At 35.5% G+C, this 16,388-nt stretch overlaps 1 protein-coding gene across 8 annotated transcripts in view; it reads left to right on the top strand.

Annotated features, from left to right (window-relative positions):
* WDR72 (WD repeat domain 72) overlaps window positions 1-15,975 on the top strand; it is a 204,083-nt gene extending 188,108 nt beyond the window's left edge. For 7 of the 8 annotated variants that reach the window (XM_059913263.1, XM_059913268.1, XM_059913264.1 and 4 more), the window contains 2 exons: window positions 8,264-8,368; window positions 14,223-15,975. In XM_059913263.1, the coding sequence (XP_059769246.1) occupies window positions 8,264-8,368; window positions 14,223-14,278 (161 nt within the window). In that variant the 3' untranslated portion in view covers window positions 14,279-15,975. Of the gene's footprint in view, window positions 1-8,263; window positions 8,369-13,195; window positions 13,221-14,222 lie in introns of those variants that run through there. The other variant, XM_059913267.1, reaches the window with a different exon arrangement.
* Window positions 15,976-16,388: the final 413 nt, after the last annotated feature.

Raw genomic sequence — 16,388 nt, forward strand, 5'->3', positions numbered from 1 at the left:
GATGGTGTCATTTTAGGTTCGGCCTATGGAAAGGTTGCTACTCTTACAAATTCCAGTGGTAGTGCCATTTGACGGTTTCTTCTTCCACTGATTCTAGAGGAAAATGTTTTTGCTATTTTTCCTTATGGATAACTGTAGACTTTGCTCTGGTTTAAATTGCCCTATGCTGTGAATCCTTATCTTAAGCTCACATATAAAGCATGTTTATCTCTAGTCTTAAATGCTAGCATGATGCTCTATTGATTGAAGGGTCTCTTTTGTTTTCCTCAACTTCTTCTAAATTTTCAAATGGAAGCTGGGAAGTTTACTACAAATTCCTCTTAGAATTCTCCCTTTACTGACTGTTCTTCAGTTTATCAATACGTGGGAGTCTATTTGTTTTCTTCTTTGGAATCTATTCCTGCTTTCAACTTCTTGAACTTCTGAACAGTAAAATTAATTCATTTCTGTGTTTACCATAGATTCGGTCCTTATGAGAAAAGTCATATGAGTTTTACAAAATCTAAACTGCCTGAAGAGTGTGAGAGTTAATTTCTATACTTTCTTAGAACTCATTCATCACCTATACTTCCTTTCAGTGATGAAGGTGTCCTTTCAGATAAGACGTTCCTGAGTCCCCCTGTCCTGAATAATTATCTCTATGGTTTAATGTGAAAAGCTGGAATTGAGCTTGCTGATCTGACCAGCTTATTTCTTGCATCTAGAAAATCTCTTCTTTACCAAAATATAGACAAATACAAAAATAATAATAAGGAATATTTCCCTGGATTACTTCCACTCTGAATTTACTCAATATTGACCAGGGACCAAAGCTGTGGAAATTATTTTGATTTGATGATTAAAAAATAAAAATAAAAAAAGGTGCTTGCTCATCTGCTTACCACTTCTCTCCTTGGAACGCTGCTTGCCAAGGAGCTGGTACTCTAAAGGAGCACATAAAGAAATCCAGGCAAACCTCTCATAGGTAACTCTGAGAATTGCCTTTTGGGGAGGGTGGAGGAAGAAATGCAGCAGAAAAAAAGGAAAGTTGCTTTTCCCTGTTATTTCCTTTTCTACTTCTCAGATTACACATTTCCTTTTTCATATTCTCCCCATCCTCCATCCAATATGTCTCTACAGTCTGTTTCAGTCTGAGAGTTTAAATAATTTGATTAGAGTTGGTTTTCATGCCAGGCTTGAGTAAGACAAAGTACTTCATGGGCTTCAGTTTTACATATAAAAGGAATAGAAAGAGTTGGGGTTCTACTGATTCTTCCTGTAAGAGATTTGACACGAGGAAAATACTATTCCATAGGAATACCACATCTCTCTATAACACTGTCCATTCCTTCAGCAAACAATAATTGAGAACCTCTTAATGTCTGGGGTCCTGAAACCAAGATGGGGACAGTCTTCAGAGGAGTCTAATGCCAATTCAGCCCAACCCAACCCAGATCTAACTTCCAGGCCATGGCTTGTCCACTGCAGGTTTGCTTCTTGCAATTACTTCATGGACCCAATTAATTTAGTTTAGGGTGATTCATCTTGTACTGAAGTTCATATTTGCCAAATTGATCAATGAAGAGAGGGATTGTTTAAAGAAATTAATAGCATAAATATGATTCTAAGAAGGGTAAGGTATAACTTATTTTTTTTTAATTTGGTTTTAAAGATTTTTTTACACCATTGGTAAATATCTGATGGATGTTTCTATTTTTTTTTTAATTTGGTTTTAAAGAATTTTTTACACCATTGGTAAATATCTGATGGATGTTTCTATGCCAAGGGGTCACTTTGTTTGTTCTCAGGAGTAGCCATACTGCAGCCTCAGTCCTTTCTTGGTCATCTTTAGATAGGCCTGCCTCACCCTGGCATTGCAACTACCAAAGAAGCTCTCTGAAGCTGCCCTGATTTCCTCTGTCCCTCAGTCAGATGGAGATTACTACTTGTAGGAAAATATCAATCTTAATTGACAAAGGGCCTCAAAAGCCTTCATTATTTCCAAGGTTACTGTAGTAGCCACTTATCCTCTTAGTATCCTGTTCAGTGATATACTCAGTGGTTGGTTGGTCTTGGATTCTTAACTGGCAGGAAGATGTCAAGGAAGTTGTCCAGTCCAATTCTCTCATTTTATTAATAAAAGCACCTGAGTCCAGGAAAGTGAAGTGACATGCTCAAGGTCACACTATTAGGAACAGAAGTGGAATTAAAAAACAGATCTTCTATTAACTGAGCTTTTTTCTAGTACAACATGCCTCCCCCACCCCCACCCCTGGGGAACTAAGAAGTTCATCTCTCTAATGAAGTTGTTGGTATTCACCTTTGTTTCAATTAATACATATATTTGGGTAATAAAAAATGAGGAATTTTATCTTCCCCAAAATAAGGCAGATAGGATCTCCTTCTTTATGTAGTCTGCCTGTTGGCATTAGTAATAGATTGTGGAGGTGTTTGGGTATATGTAAGCTATAAACCCTATGCCTGACCTTAAGATTTCTCCCTTAAACTTCAAGTGAAATTAATCATTGGTTTTTTTAATTCTTAGAAATTCTTGTTAGCCGCTTTACTCAGTCATTTCATAAATAGTCCAAGTATCTGCCTTGTGTCTTACATTAGGCTAGAGATGTATTTGCTTCTTTACCAGTCTTACCAAAGCAGCCCATTGCTCAAACATCCTGGATAACAGGAATATTTTTATATCTTAGAGGAATAAAACATTATTTAAAAAGATGCAGTAACCAATTAATACTTCTTTCTCATTCACATTTATCTTCCCCCAGATTAGACATTTAGCTGTTTGTGCCACTGTAGAAGTTAGCTACAAATTTTTTTCCCTTAGATAGTAAAGAATTTGATCCTCTGCATAAGTATATTATATATCACAAAATATTTAAATAAAATAATAATTCCAATTCTATATATCTAGTTAGGATACCAAAATAATAGTTACTCTTCACAACATTTGGAAAATTTATTTCTTTACCAACTGAAAAAACCTCATGCTTAAAGCAATTCACACTAGAAAATGTCAGCCAGAAAATAATATTCTGTGTCAGATTACAATTTCAGAAAGATAGTAAAACACATGTCTAATCTTAACTCATCTTGCTGAACTTGTCCATAAAACAGTTATTTCTTAGTTATAAAGCAGCATTAGATATTTTATTTAATTCTAGGCATTCCTATGTGATATTTTTTTCCAGTTTCCAGTCCACACTGAACACAAAGTAAGCCTGAAGTCTGATGCAGGATGTAGCTATTGCTATTCAAATGTAATCAGGAGGTCCCATCACTTGATTATCTCAGTAGATACTCTTTAAGTAGGGGTAATATGTACATAGCTCTTTAGCTGGATATGTTTTTCTGATAAGACATCTGTCCAGAGAGAACCACTTTGTAAACTGAATTTGTGGTCTGTTCAAATGGCATCCTCTTTGTTTACAACCTTAGTATTATCACTTAAAGTCTTTTCCCTGATTATGCCTCCTCCTAATTTAAAACATATTGCAGTTTTTCGTGATCTGTCAGGATTGCGTTAGTATTTAATTCTATTGTACTTGAACTTACTGTAGTTTTTCTTCCTTCTAAACCTGTAGAAAGATTTTTTTCATTGATTCATAGTGATGCCTTATTGAGAAGAGACCTAAATTATCAGCCAAAGAAGTGATCAACTCTTGTCCACCATATTGAGCTAGTAGATTTGAACTCAGGTCTTTGATTTCTTTTCCACTGCTCATTCCTCAAATCTGAGTGGACTTTTAATCTTTCATGACCTCTGTAACATGCACATTATTTTTATGCCTTTGAATAAGATGCAATTAAGATTTTTGTCTGAGTTTTATCTGCTAATACAGTGGTTTATTCTATTCAATTGACCAGCATGTCAAACTGTTATACATTTTTATGCATGATTTTCCTATCAATATCTCCAGTGCTTCCTAAAACTCCATACATATGCTGGATGGGATCTATTTTTTAATCATTTATAAGTCATCATATTGAAAACATTGTTTGGGCTGCAAATTTTATTCACACTGAGAATGATATGGATTTTTAAACAAGGGCTCTATATATACTACAATACTGGCTTAGCTTGGTAGAATCAGCTGCTGTTTGTGGAGATGGATGGAGATTTTTCCCAGTGGTCATTCTCTCACTGGGAGTGGGGAGGATGTTTCTTAAAGTTGTTTGTTGCCTTGGCCTAGCCACCTTCAAAATTTACTGAAAATTTGCATTTCCACAAATGATGAGAAAAGGCAGGAAGGAGTTTTTAGACATTAACTGAAAACAAAATAGAGAATAGAGAGAGGTAAAGGAGCATAACCACTCCTGACCCTGTCACCACATTTTTTTTTCAGTAAATTCTTCTATAGGGTCTTTGTCAATTTTCTGTGCTTCCTCATTATATGTTCTTAAGTGTAATTTAAAAACTGATTTTGTATTGTCTACAGTTGAACCATTTATTTCTTTAGGAATTTCTTTAACACTAATTAAGCACACCGTAGTCAAAAACATCTTTACAAAGTACGTGGACTTCTCCCTCTATCTAGCTTCCAAAGATATTACAAAGATATTTAGAACACTGGCCTTCTAGTTGTCAATATTTTGAGGTATGTGATGAATAAATGGAACAGCCTTACATCTTTCAGTGGTAGAACTGTCAAGAAGTGTTCGTCTCTTTTGCCCCTCGCCCCCCAAATGCAGACTATTTCAGAATGCATTACAGAGGAAATAAACAGTTGATTTTAAGTTAAGGATGAGCCTAGCAACCATTTGCCCTGTATTGACGTCAAAAGTACCTCTCTGCCAAGCTCTAAAATGCATCTTCAAAAACTACTGAAAATATCCAAGAACTTTAGTGATGAGCTACAAATGGACTTTAGTATTGATAAATAAAAGTCAATATGTATAGTGAAAGGACAGCTTACTGTGATAAATGGGCCCAACATCAGTAAAGATCAAATTATTGACTATCTACGGCAAGGAAAAACCTGTCTATAGCTAACTTCTACAGGTGAGAAGAATTAGCCACAACAGCAATTCAAGAAAAGCTCAAAGAGACATGTAAGGAGAATTCATTAAAAATACATACAAAAGTAGGCAGTAACAGTCTGTTAAACATATCTGTGACCCCAGGCTAATGTATTTCTTTGGCCAGGCCTGGGTTCACACCTTTTTCTTTTGCCTTGAATGAGCTCACTTTGGGCTACCCATATTCCCTCTCAAGGTGATTTAATTTAAATTTCACTTCCCAACAAACCCTATTGCAGGGGAATTACATCTGCATTCCTAAAAACCATGTCACTCTTAGAATATTGTCTCTAATGCTCCTACTAGTTACTTTTTATTATACCTCAACTAGATCACAAGTTGTATGCGGGCACGTTAAAAGTGCTTCGATTTTTTTGTCCCTCACATGGTCTAGCACAGAGCTCTACCCATAATAATGACTAGATCAATATTTGTTGATTTCATCAGTTTTGAAATGATTCATTTACAGAAGCCTAGGCCACACATTATGTCAGAGTTTACTGATGAAACATCACAAGAAACACCCAAAAGAATAATTGCAAAGATTGGCCTATCAAAAAAAAAAAAAAAAAAAAAGTGGAATGGCAGTAATTAACCTCTCCAATGTCTGTTGTTCCCATTTGACAGAATGTAGGAATTTCTTCCACAGTAGATTTAATTGGATACTCTATAAACTACCCAGGAAAAAAATGGCAAATCTTGTACCATCTCAGATTTGGAAGCTAAAGTGTAATTAAGCAAAATATCTGAAGAACAACCCTTTCTACTCTCCTACCCCCACACAAAGCACACCCTCCAAAATCAGAGGTGGAGACAAAAATAGCTGCATGGTACCTTATACTGTGAGTTTAATAAAGATCATGCAGTTAAAACTATATCTATCTTTCCAGTTTTCTTGAAAGATTTGGTATGTCAGTTTATCCTGGGACCACTTTATTGCCAGTAAAAATGGTTGCAAGCGTTGACTTTGTTGTTCTAATACCATGCTCTCTTCAGCTCTTTGAGGCCCCTGTGTCTAGAAGAGCCTTTTGGAGGAATGAATAGATAAATGAATAGATGCAAGTTTTAGATGAAAGAATAGTGTATGGGATCACAAGTGTGATGCAGTTGCCCAAGTAAACACAGATGCTACTTCATTCGTTGTTAGTAATAGATTTAGTTGTATGGTTAATTCCCTATTATAAATACCAATGTAAGTATCTCAGAAAATTAACAAGATATATAGAGAAAAAAAAAACATTAAAGCAGGCCAGAACATTTTGACCAATGTAATAGTACTCTGCAACTTTGATGCATTTAATTATTCCACTTAAACCGTTCACAAAAATCTATGGATTCAAAAATAATCTGTAAGTATGATCTAAACTGAGGAAAACTAAATTAAAGGCAGTGACACCAAAATAACTACTTAGGCCATACATACTACTTAGGTGTCTCCTCCCAAGTCATGGACTAACCCACACCACCATTTTGTAAATATGCATCTTTTATCTCAAGTGGGCCTAAATAAGAAACCAAGCAGATCAGGTTGAAGATAACTCAAAGCACATATCTTCTTGGTTCAGGAGGACATCCAGCATGGCACTTCTGCTTCATTCATTTGTTCATCCATTCACCCATTGCACAGATCCTTCAAGAATACTTTCCATAGCCCAGGGCATACAGAGGTAAATAAAACAGACATGGTACCTAATTCCATGTTTTTTTTTCAGAAAACTCAAATGCATAGAATAAAACATTTGGTATATTTATTCAAAATCAGAATTTTGTATATTTTTTCTCATATTTTGTTCCCATACAAAAAGTTTTAGAAAAGCAGTGAATTCAAACGCTATGCTTGCCCTTCCACAGAAAAGAGCAGCATTATCTGTGTTCTGAGAGGGTGGGTGAAACTGGCAAGAATATTTGGACCAGAATCATGTTACAAGTCACCTTTAAATATGTATATGTGGGCCTCAGGTTATGGTCACCACTGTTATGCACAGTCCATGAAAACAAGACAAGGAGTCTGGGAGGTGTGAGCTCTCCTAAGACTGCTTTTGGACCTCAGGCGGCCCTCCTTTGTATCACTTATCGAATGTGTGAAGCAACACAAGCTTTAGCCTCTGTATTTGCTCCCTTATCTCCTAAGGGAGGCTTATGAACAGCGGCCAGGCCCACTCCCCTGGGCCAACAAACACATTATTTCTTATAAATATCTATGTTAAATATATATATAAACATATTATGACTTATAAATCTATATTTTCTCTATTGCATTTATGGCTTATAAATAATATGTTGTGTGTGTTATCAAGACCTGAGAAGACAGTGGTACTTTCCACCAAAGCAATTTGTGATAGACAAAATTCCATTTTGTTTGGTTTCAGACAAGTAAGTATGACATAATTTATATTATTGAAAGCTTGCTTTGTTTTGTTATTCAGAGTGTCTTCATGAAGACCATGTCTACTTTTCCTGACAAATGATTCCTTGAACAAATACAATAGGGAAATATGTTACTTGTGGAGAGAATTTAGACAAAGTAGTACAACTCGTGGAAAAATGTGGAAACTTAAGTCTGTGTTTCTCTAACAGAGCTAGTAGTTGTAATGTGTTTATAGGAAATTTTAGATTCCTACGCTGGCTTCTGTTTCTGTTCATAATTCCTACTCAGAAAATATATCATGACAGTTGTGTGAAGACCTACCATTCAAAACACCAGCCCTCCTTATTATCATTTGCAACGTATTCAACCTATCTTTTTAAATTTATTTTTATTGGGCTTTTTATTTGTGTTTGGAACAATAGTTTTTAATTTGATGAAAGAGAACCAAAATGCATAAAAAGTGTTCATCCACTGTGATTTGTGTGACAAAAGGAACCATTGCAACAGCATAGAGCTGGTCTAATTGAACAGCCTGATGTTCTTCCTTCTGTGTCCTGTTGCTGTTAATTGACTGTATTGTTTTAGATTTATGCATTAAAAATACGATTTCTACTTCGAAGGGATCACTTTGTTACTTTGTAGCTTTTAAGCTGATGCCATGAACTTATTTTTCTTCTAAGATAAAGTCTCATCTATAGATTTTTCAACTAATTACATGTCTGCCAATACATACTTAGAGGATACATTTTATTTCAATTTATTATTTGTGTTTACATAGTGTGTCCCTGGAAATATCTGTGGAAATAAAAGGAAATGTTTAATGGTGTTTATTACTACTTTTTCATGGCTCTCTTTCTCTTTCTTTGCTCTCTCTTTTTTTAATAGCTCCAGTCAGTCTGGTCAAGCATGACAGCAACTCAAACTCGGCAAACTTCCAAGACACCGAGGACATGCCTGACAGATGTGTCTTGGAAGAGTCTGAGAATCCAGGTGAAAGCCATTTAAAAATAGTCAAGTATAAATGATAAATTTGACACAGCTTTGGGGTCCTTGGAAGAGAGTGGGGGGAGAGGACATTGTAATGCTGTTTTCTCTTAGCAGCTGCACTGTCAAATTAATGGTCACCTCCAGGGGTCACAGTGTGGAGCTGTTATCTTTTCCTCTTTCATCAAGAATTCAGCTGGAGGAAGTACAAAGGCTTTATGACTGAGAAGGGAAGCTGACACTATTAGTTCATTATCATCAATTTTAGGCTAAACTGGTTAATAGGGCCAGAGATTGGAAACTGGAAAAATGGCAACATTTTAAATATTTCAAATAATGGGATCAAGTGGAAATGGAGAATTAGGGAGAAAAGAGAAACAAATCGTCATCATTACTATCTGTTTACCTCTCTAAATACAAACAGAACTCTAACCGGGTTGAGAGGATTTTAGCATAACAATAATGAACGAATGGACAGTGTCAACTGTTTAGAACAAAACAAAATAGTAACCCTTCCTCACTCAATAAAATTTACCCTATGTCCAAGTTACTAATGTTTGTATTCTCTTTGTGGGAAGAACAGACAGAAATGTGCTGGAAGGATATGTCCAGGAACGCTTAAGCATGAATTTTTGTTTTTGTTTTGTTTTGAAGCAAGTCTCGTCTTAACAACTAATTAATTAAGAGAAAAAGAAATCTTGTGAGAGTTGAATGACAATTCCTGGTTCACTACAAAGCCATAAGGTGCTAGAAGATGCCTTATTACCATGAGCGAAAGAGTTAACTATCTTCCCCCACTGAACGTTTTTTTCTTTCCTGTTTTCTCTGGCCGCTGTGTACTCTCTACCCTCTCGCATCTTTGTGTGCTGATCCTTGTATCAGATTTTTGATTCATCCTTTCTGTGGCCTGTCAGCTTAGTTAAGAGATTTCCAAATCTTGTAGCCTTCGCTGACAGGGGGCAGCTGCAAACAGTCCCCTGATCCTTCCCCGAGGAGAGCTACTGAGATTTAATTTTCAGTGAAAGGTGCAGCCTGCAATCTATGTCAGGTCCCCTAAGTCATCTCGGAACCCCGATAGGCCCAGTGGCAATGGCTTGTATTTCAGTCCCCTCCACTACACCAAGATTCCTCAAAAGATGATCTGCTGCTGGGTGTCTGTTCTCAACCACACTTCTGCTTCAGCATCCATGGAACTGAGCAATGGCATCTTTAGCAATGACAGAAATTTTTCATTAGCACATTAGCCCCACCCCCTGCCATAATATCCAAACGACAAATGTAGATGTGTCCCACGTGAAAAGGGAGCGGGTAGTGGTAGCATCAGATTTCTATTAAAATTATTTTTAAATTACATTTAGTTCTGACTAAAATTTTGTCTAATTTTTACTAGGTTTTTAAACTGTTTCAAAAACAGTTTAAAAACCTAGTTTTTAAACTAGGTTTCTATCAATCATTTAACAGGCAGTTAAATCCACGAGGCAAGTTTTTAACCGAAGTGTTCATTGCTTTTGGCAAAAATAGATCAGCTTTATACTGTTTCAAAAGTAGAATAAATTTCAGTCATCCCTCAATATGAGTGGAATTGTAGTGAGATTCAAACATAGCATAGTCTATCTGATTGATATAAACAAAAGGATATATCAAAAAAGAAAGATCAATTAGAAAATATAGGTGCTGATAAAGAATCTTAACTTAAAAAGTGAGTACCATTCTATACATTGGACATCATTAAACTGGTAATAAAGAATGAATTACTCTGGCTTTTTCCTCTGTCCATTCCTGCATTTTAAGACATCTTGCCTTATAGGCCTAGAAACCTCTGGAGAGTTCACTACTGGTCTCACTGCCTTCCACTGAGAATTTGTGGCTTGGTTGTCATGGAGACATCGTATTTCTCCAAGAATTGCTCATATTGATCCGTGGCCAGGCGTAAATGGCCAAGCGAGTGTGAGGAATAAAGGGGGCTGGGCAGTCCTATAAAATGACCAGGGCTTGTGGGTTGGAAATAAGCTCATAGCAAACACTTAGGTAAAAAGAAAGAAGCAGTTTTATTTTGTTTCAAGATTTCTTTCTGCACTTTGGGCCATTGTCTTCCTTCTCTATGAACTGAAAGAAACTTGTTAGTCACTTGTCATGTCAGATCTTTGGTGCTTGTCCTGACACAGCTGTCAGCCTTCCAGCTCTGTGCAGTTCAGGGACACACAACAAAGAGGCAGTGACATGAATTATTTATTGCTCCTTGTGTGGATAAAATTCTGTGATAAGAAATTAAGACACTTCTGACAGAGGTGCTTGTTTAGTAAGAAAGATTTTGATGAGAGAGAGCAGTTCCTTGAAGTCTGAGCATTTGAGAGGCAAAATTCTTAACACTGAGCATGAAGGAAGATTTGTGAAATTGGTGGCATGGTGGGACTTCCTTGTACTGTGAAAATATGACTGTCCACTTCTCAGCGTCCAAAAATTAACTTCAAAATATCAAGTCATTCAAATGTAGGGGCTCCAAAACTATAAACATAACTTTGGTTGTTTAGTTACCTCTATTTACCATGTACAGGTGGTGTTTCTCTGGAAAGCATGTTTAACTGCCTTTGTTAGAAGAAAAAAACGAAATTTGGGATTTTTAAATGGTAAACTTTGAGATGTTCTCAAACCAATAGAGCTGCTTCATTAGCTAAGCTTTTAATTTCATTAGTATAGTCATTATTTCTTGTATGGAAAGGAGTGTATTTAAATCTGAATGAATTATTCTTACCATTTTCACCTGGAATATTATCACTCATTTAAAATTCTTTTTAATGTTTTCATGTACATGCAAAATCCCCTAGTTACAAAGTTGAATGTGGTCAGTCTTTTGGCTTTAATGGATATTGACCTTACATGGTTTTATCTATGCAATTCTAAATGACTAATATATTTATTACATCATTTTAAATGAATAGCCCAGTTGTTCAAACAGCATCTGGAAAATGAAAACAAAAAAATCATTTTCCTATTCAAGCACAGTTCAAGAATATTGCCTCACATATTCTTCTCTCCACGGAAAGATTTCTTGGCAAATTCTCTAAACATCATATTACTTTAGCTCATATAGCTTTATATTGCTCATATCAACTAACTTGCATTTGCGAAGAGTAAGAAAACTTGAAGTGCAGAAAAACTAAAACAATTTTTTAAAAGATGAAGTTGAAATTTTTAAAATGTTGATAGAGCATTTAAAAATATCAGTAATAAAATCAAACTTTTAGAATTTCTATAAAACAGTAAGGTTGGGCTTCCCTGGTGGCGCAGTGGTTGAGAATCTGCCTGCCAATGCAGGGGACACGGGTTCGAGCTCTGGTCTGGGAAGATCCCACATGCCGTGGGGCAACTAGGCCCGTGAGCCACAACTACTGAGCCTGCGCGTCTGGAGCCTGTGCTCCGCAACAAAAGAGGCCGCGACAGTGAGAGGCCCGCGCACCGCGATGAAGAGTGGCCCCCACTTGCCGCAACTAGAGAAAGCCCTCGCACAGAAACGAAGACCCAACACAGTCATAAATAAATAAATAAGTAAATAAATAATTAAAAAAAAAAAACCAAAAACAGTAAGGTTGACTTTGCAAATTGACTGTCTTTGAATAAAATGGGTTTTGAACTCAGTATGTAGATTGTTTATTTTTTCATTGACATCACTGCTTCTCCAGCACTGAATTGACTAGGATGACCCATTTGTAAATGGCCTGGAGTGTGCATATAGCTCACAATTTAGATACCTGGTGGAGTGGTCATTCACCCAGTCTCTAAAGCGCTCTACCTTATTCATCATGCCATTGTGATCTCTTTATTGGTTCAAGCTGTATACCCAGGTGAGTGCCTGCAGTCCATTAAGGTTGGCAAAGCACCTTTAGACCAGAGCATTCTTGTTACTCTTGAGCCAGCTAGTGAACCTGGAGGTCTTGTCTGATCGGTTAAGGCCTTCCTCAGCAGTGTCTTTTCTTTGGAATAATTCATTAGCAAAGAGTTTTGACTCACAGGTGAATCCCAGATTGAAGTTTCTGGCTTAGACTCTGTGAAGTCTACTGGCTTCTTCACCAGCATTTATACATTCCCGGAACCTGTGGGAATAACTTCAACGTCTAGTAATAGAAGCACTGAGACAACATGTGAACTTGCAGCTCCCTTTTTTGAGTTTTTAGGGCCATTAGGCTTTCTTTGTTTGGCTCTTTAAGGCCTGGTTGCTTTTGAATCTGAAAGATGTTATCACAAAAATAGTTCAGTTTAGTCTTTCGATGGTTAACTTCTTATTAACTGTTTCATGCACAGTGATTATAGCTCAATCCCCAATCTCCAGAATATTAAAAAAGTGTTCCTTGCCCCTCATCCTTGTACTCATGATGATAAAAAATTTAGTGTGACATTCACAAATTTTATCCAAGTGTTAATGAGAAACCTTGAGCTTTTATCACCTTATTGGCTTGGAAAATTAAGAATTTTACTTCCTAGTGCACGAGGGATAGTGCACTTAAATATAGCTTCAGCTGAAAATAGTAGTGACAAGAGAGAGCTTGGAAGTACAAAAAAAAAAAAAGGATTCAGATAAGCATTTTTATGTCATTCTGAAGTAGTTTATAATCAGTACGCATCTGCCATTAACAGAACACTTTAGTGGTTTTTATATAGCACGTTATGTGTGTAGATCCACATACATCATTGTTAAATCAATATTGCATTTGCATGAATCTGACGAACAAAACTAGATTTCTTACAGTTTCCTAGGGGATACTACATTGTGAAAAGCCAAGGTTTTTTTTTGTTTTTGTTTTTTTTTTTGTACTATTCTGGCTCATGAATCACCAGCAAAAATCAGGTAACAGAAAGTAGGACAGATTCAGGAGTGCAGTGTTGGAGATGGCCGATGATGATGCGTGAAGCAGGAAAAACGTAGAATGTGCGAGCAGCACATCAATCATAGCCATCGAGAACACACTTCTTATGGTGAGTGGTAAAAAAAAACGTTCCAGAAGAAGTAAGAACAATTTCAGTAGTAAAAACATGTAAGCTCCGTCTTCTAGTTGTGTTTAACAATATCAGTATTGTAAATAATTTACCCAAAGGGAAAATTTTAAGCATTAATCTAATGACCTTTAAAGGACATACAATTCTAGGCATATATATATGTAATACATATATAATACAATTCTGAATATTGGTTAGCTAATGTAAATAATCAGCTTTTTGAGTTTTTGCCAGTAGGAGTGGGAGTTACTATGATTGATCACATCATTAATATAAATGTGTTTAGAAGTAGTTTACTGAGGCACAAAGCTCCAATTATTCAAATTAATTTAATCAAGTGATCTTTTAGCCTGGAATAATCATCCAAGTAGTCTGAGAAGTACATGCGTTTTTTTTTTAATTCCATAGCTCAAACCATATTTCAGCTGACACTTATAACATTTGGTCCTAAAACTGCAGTTGTGAGTTTCTCTAAGAACAATTCAGCTGCTTGAAATTTATGGAAATTTACTAATTTCAAACTCGATTCATCTTGTTGACAACTTTTTACCTTTCTCGGTGATTAAAAAAGACCTATACCAATAAGATGTGCAATTAAAATACATTTACCTGAGGCCTGGTTTATAAGAATTTCTTTATTGTCTTAACATTTTATTTCATATAGAAAAAGAAATGTAGAAATTATAGGTAATTCCTTTCTTTCTTTCTTCCTTCTTCCATTTCTTCCCTTATTTCTTTCCTCCTTTCCTCCCTCCTTTCATCCTCCCCTCTCTCCCACCCTTCCTCTCTCCTTCCTTCCTCCTTCCCTTTCTTCTCTCTTATTTCTTTATTTCACCATATAACCCAAGATAATCTGTTTTCTTTCCAGGTGAACGAAGGCATCATTTATGGATAGCAAAGGTGTGCTCCTGCAAGCTGTGCTAAATGGAATCTCATCTGTAGAACTGGATTTGGACAAATTAAGAAACCCCAAACATGCCAGTTGTTTATCATTGTGTATAAGCTATGTTGTTATTAGTCTAGTTATTAGTTTGTAGTATATTTGCTGATACTTTGGCCAGAGTCATTACTGATGGAAAATATTCAAATTCATCTAATTTTAGAAAATCATTGTCTAAATCATTCGATGCCTCTTACTTTTGTTTGACTATTTCCAACAAGGAGTGCCAGCCCACAGACACAAATTTAATACCATTTTAGATTTTCTTCCATTTTTCAGTTCCTGAATTATATAACCCTATTGCTTTTAAACAATGTAACAAACAATGCTTTTAAATTTAATGTTGCTTAAATGTATTTGATCTAAAACTTTACCAAATTTGTTTGATTTGTTAGGTTAGGACATTTTGTCTTAGTAGATGCTTTAATTCAGATCAATCACTCTATGGTAAATCTCATCCTTAAGCATGAAATGTCAACAAATAGCCAATTCCATTTAGTCATCAATTAGCCCAAATAAGTGATACACAGTATAATAGGGACCAATCTTGTGCAGTCAAGTTAATTTAGACTTCTAATGACATAGAGGCTAATGTCTTTAGCTAAAGGTTGATCTTGTTGGCCATATACATGTAAACTAGGGGAAGGGAATCTACTGATAGCACATCACAATTGATCCTTAATAAGTATAAACTCTTGTAGTTCTATTCCCAGAAAGAAGCTTGACTAGCAGGAATTCTCAAACTAAAATATGGGAAGCAATATCAATAAGAACAGACATAAAGTGCTCATCTATTAAGGCCTTTAGTGATCCGATTTATTTGCTGTGATTTGTATTGTATAATTCCTGAATTTATAGAAAATCATCAAGAAGATTATTAGTGTGCATATGAATACAAATATTGACTAATCCATAGAAAAATGGAAATAAAGTGTTAAATATATGATATATATCTTTATATATCTATCTAATAGGGAAGTTGTAGTCACTTCAATTCAACAAACATTTTTTGGGGCACCAGCATCAGGTTCTGTACAAGGGAGGATGCAGTGGGCAAGGGAGAGGGGGAGATTAGAGAATAGAGCTATAAAATTGAAATAGAATGGTTTCTACCCTTACAGAGCTTATAATTAATGATTGGCGTAAATGAATATACCAGAACTAGAGAAGTGAGTGTGACTGTTTTAAAATAGACAAAAATGTGTGTTCTTTTTTTTCCTAAAAGATGATATTATTTGAAATTACTTTTGAGTTGTATGTCAGTAACAATAACATATTGTTAATATGAATAATGATGGAAAATTACCATCCTTTGAAAAAAAATATATATATGTGTGTGTGTGCTTCCCTCACCCCTCTGAAAATTGTCAAAAGCCACTTGGAACAAATTTCAAAATATGGGAAGGTAGCAAGCTAGGCAATGGAACACATTTTCTTGCATGCTGTGTTCTGGCTCTGAAAACCATTACAAGGAGGACTCCCAAAAATATTATTAATGATAACAATATCAAATAAGGATATATCCTCTCACAAGGGCAATTTTAATAGTTGAAACTAATTCGGATGCTCAAGTTCTGGTATGTTTATTAAAAATAAACTTCTTTGTTTTTATAGCTATGTCCTATTATTCTTTTTTCAAAGAAGGATAAAAATAAGTTTAAATAGTTGCCATATTTAGCATTTTTTCAGGTCCAAGGAAACCAATACTGAATTCTTGATAAATGTTTTATTATATCACTAGCTATAGGAAATTAGAAGTAGCATAACCCTGACATTACTAAATGAAATTTTTAAGATTTTTTTGGTAACACATTTTATAGTTACTAAAATTTAAAAATTCCTATCGAATGACTAATTAAAATCTTTCACCAATATGAATTCTGGAGACCAATACCATTAATTCTCAAAACTTTTAATTCCTAAAAATGAGAGTTTTAGAGACAGACATTTAAATAATGTTCCCTGATATCCATGTGCAAGTGTATTTATGACACAGATCCACTAGTCTGCTTAAAAATAATGATATTGACTTACTTTCAACATGTTTCAGGAATTTCTGTTGTGAGGAGGATTTGAAATAGTACATTGCCACAC

This window comes from Balaenoptera ricei, chromosome 2 (assembly GCF_028023285.1).
Source record: "Balaenoptera ricei isolate mBalRic1 chromosome 2, mBalRic1.hap2, whole genome shotgun sequence".
Lineage (NCBI taxonomy): Eukaryota > Metazoa > Chordata > Mammalia > Artiodactyla > Balaenopteridae > Balaenoptera > Balaenoptera ricei.